Source organism: Galeopterus variegatus, unplaced genomic scaffold (assembly GCF_000696425.1).
Source record: "Galeopterus variegatus unplaced genomic scaffold, G_variegatus-3.0.2 Scaffold2179, whole genome shotgun sequence".
NCBI classification, from domain to species: Eukaryota; Metazoa; Chordata; class Mammalia; order Dermoptera; family Cynocephalidae; genus Galeopterus; species Galeopterus variegatus.
Genome location: NW_007728290.1, coordinates 77,671 through 79,150, shown reverse-complemented (window position 1 = coordinate 79,150; position 1,480 = coordinate 77,671). Strand labels below are relative to the sequence as shown.

The window sequence follows — 1,480 nt, the reverse complement described above, 5'->3', positions numbered from 1 at the left end:
CAGCGGTCGCGCCGGCAGCTGCTCCGCAGGGACATCTTCCGCAAGAGCAAGCACGGGTGGCGCGACACGGACCTGTTCAGCCAGCCCACCTACTGCTGCGTGTGCGCGCAGCACATCCTGCAGGGCGCCTTCTGCGACTGCTGCGGGCTCCGCGTGGACGAGGGCTGCCTCAAGAAGGCCGACAAGCGCTTCCAGTGCAAGGAGATCATGCTCAAGAATGAGGGCAGAGCCCCGGACACCATGCCCCACCACTGGATCCGTGGCAACGTGCCCCTGTGCAGTTACTGCGTGGTTTGCAAGCAGCAGTGCGGCAGTCAGCCCAAGCTGTGCGATTACAGGTACGCGGCCTCGGTGGGTACTCGCTGTCCCAGAATGCGCAGTGGGAGTCGGGATTTCACACAGTGGGTGTAGAGGCCTGCTTTCATCTCTGCAAATGGCCTGAACTGCTCTCGTGGAGAAAGCAAGCTAATAAACATCCCTGGTAGCGTGCAAGCGCGGCAGCTTTGCAGTAGTCGTTCGCTGACGTGATGCGTCTAGCCTCTGCTTCTTAGCCAACCTGCCCTTTGGGTGATAAAACTTGGCTCTTAACTTTAATCCGGAGGTCTGTAAGGGCTGCCTACTTCATGGTCACCGTATGTTAAATATTTCAGCTTTCGTTAATATTGTTTGTCTCCCCCATTTTACGTATGGAAGGATGAAGTATGGGCAAATTAACCTTTCCCTTTAGCCACAAAACCGATTCATTCTCTGTTTGGTACTATGAATGTACAATGAAAAGAAGTGTCATTGCACGGCAGCACTTTAAATATCTTTTGCCTATTAGCTCTTGGTGCCATAATCAAATATACTCAAAAATAACACAGAAAGGAATATTCATTTTGACAGGTGGTCTTTCAGGATGTGTAGCATCTTAGATAAGTGACCTTGATTAAGCCAAGAGTATTTTAGTGGCTTTTACATAGGCACTGGACAACTTAAATATTGTCTGAAAATAGGTGAAGATGTTCTTTGCTCATGTTAGAGATTGGTAGGAAGAGATGCTGCTTTGCAGACCATCTATTCTAACTCATTTCATAGTGGAAAAATTTAAAGCCCCTTAGGCCTACTCAGTGGTAAAATAGGACTGGCTTCCAGGATTTCTACCCCCCATGATAGGATTAGGAATACTAACACCTGTCCTTATCTGAGCCTTCATTCTGGACCTCTTCATTGTAATGGGTTTTATTTCTGAAAGGTGGAAAGGCTCATAATCATGTTTAAGAACTGAACTAGAAAGCTGGCACTAGATAAGAAGCTACTTTTTTTAGTTTTTGCAGAAAATCCTTTTTTTTTTTCTTTTAATTAGCATGAGCCCAGAGAAGGAAAAAAGAAGTCTGTAACTGTTTGTGATCAATCAGTTGTAAACACCACTGCACTCAGAGTGCCCATGTGTCATCTTTAAAATACAGTTGTGCTTCTTGCATCAGTGAGAACCAAGTTA

The 1,480-nt window shown here is 46.6% G+C and overlaps 1 protein-coding gene across 1 annotated transcript in view; it reads left to right on the top strand.

The window, feature by feature from the left end:
* DGKE (diacylglycerol kinase, epsilon 64kDa) overlaps positions 1-1,480 on the top strand; it is a 32,763-nt gene that overhangs the window by 5,918 nt on the left and 25,365 nt on the right. The window contains exon 2 of the mRNA XM_008580861.1: positions 4-338. Coding sequence (XP_008579083.1) covers positions 4-338 — 335 coding nt within the window. The remainder of the gene's footprint in view (positions 1-3; positions 339-1,480) is intronic.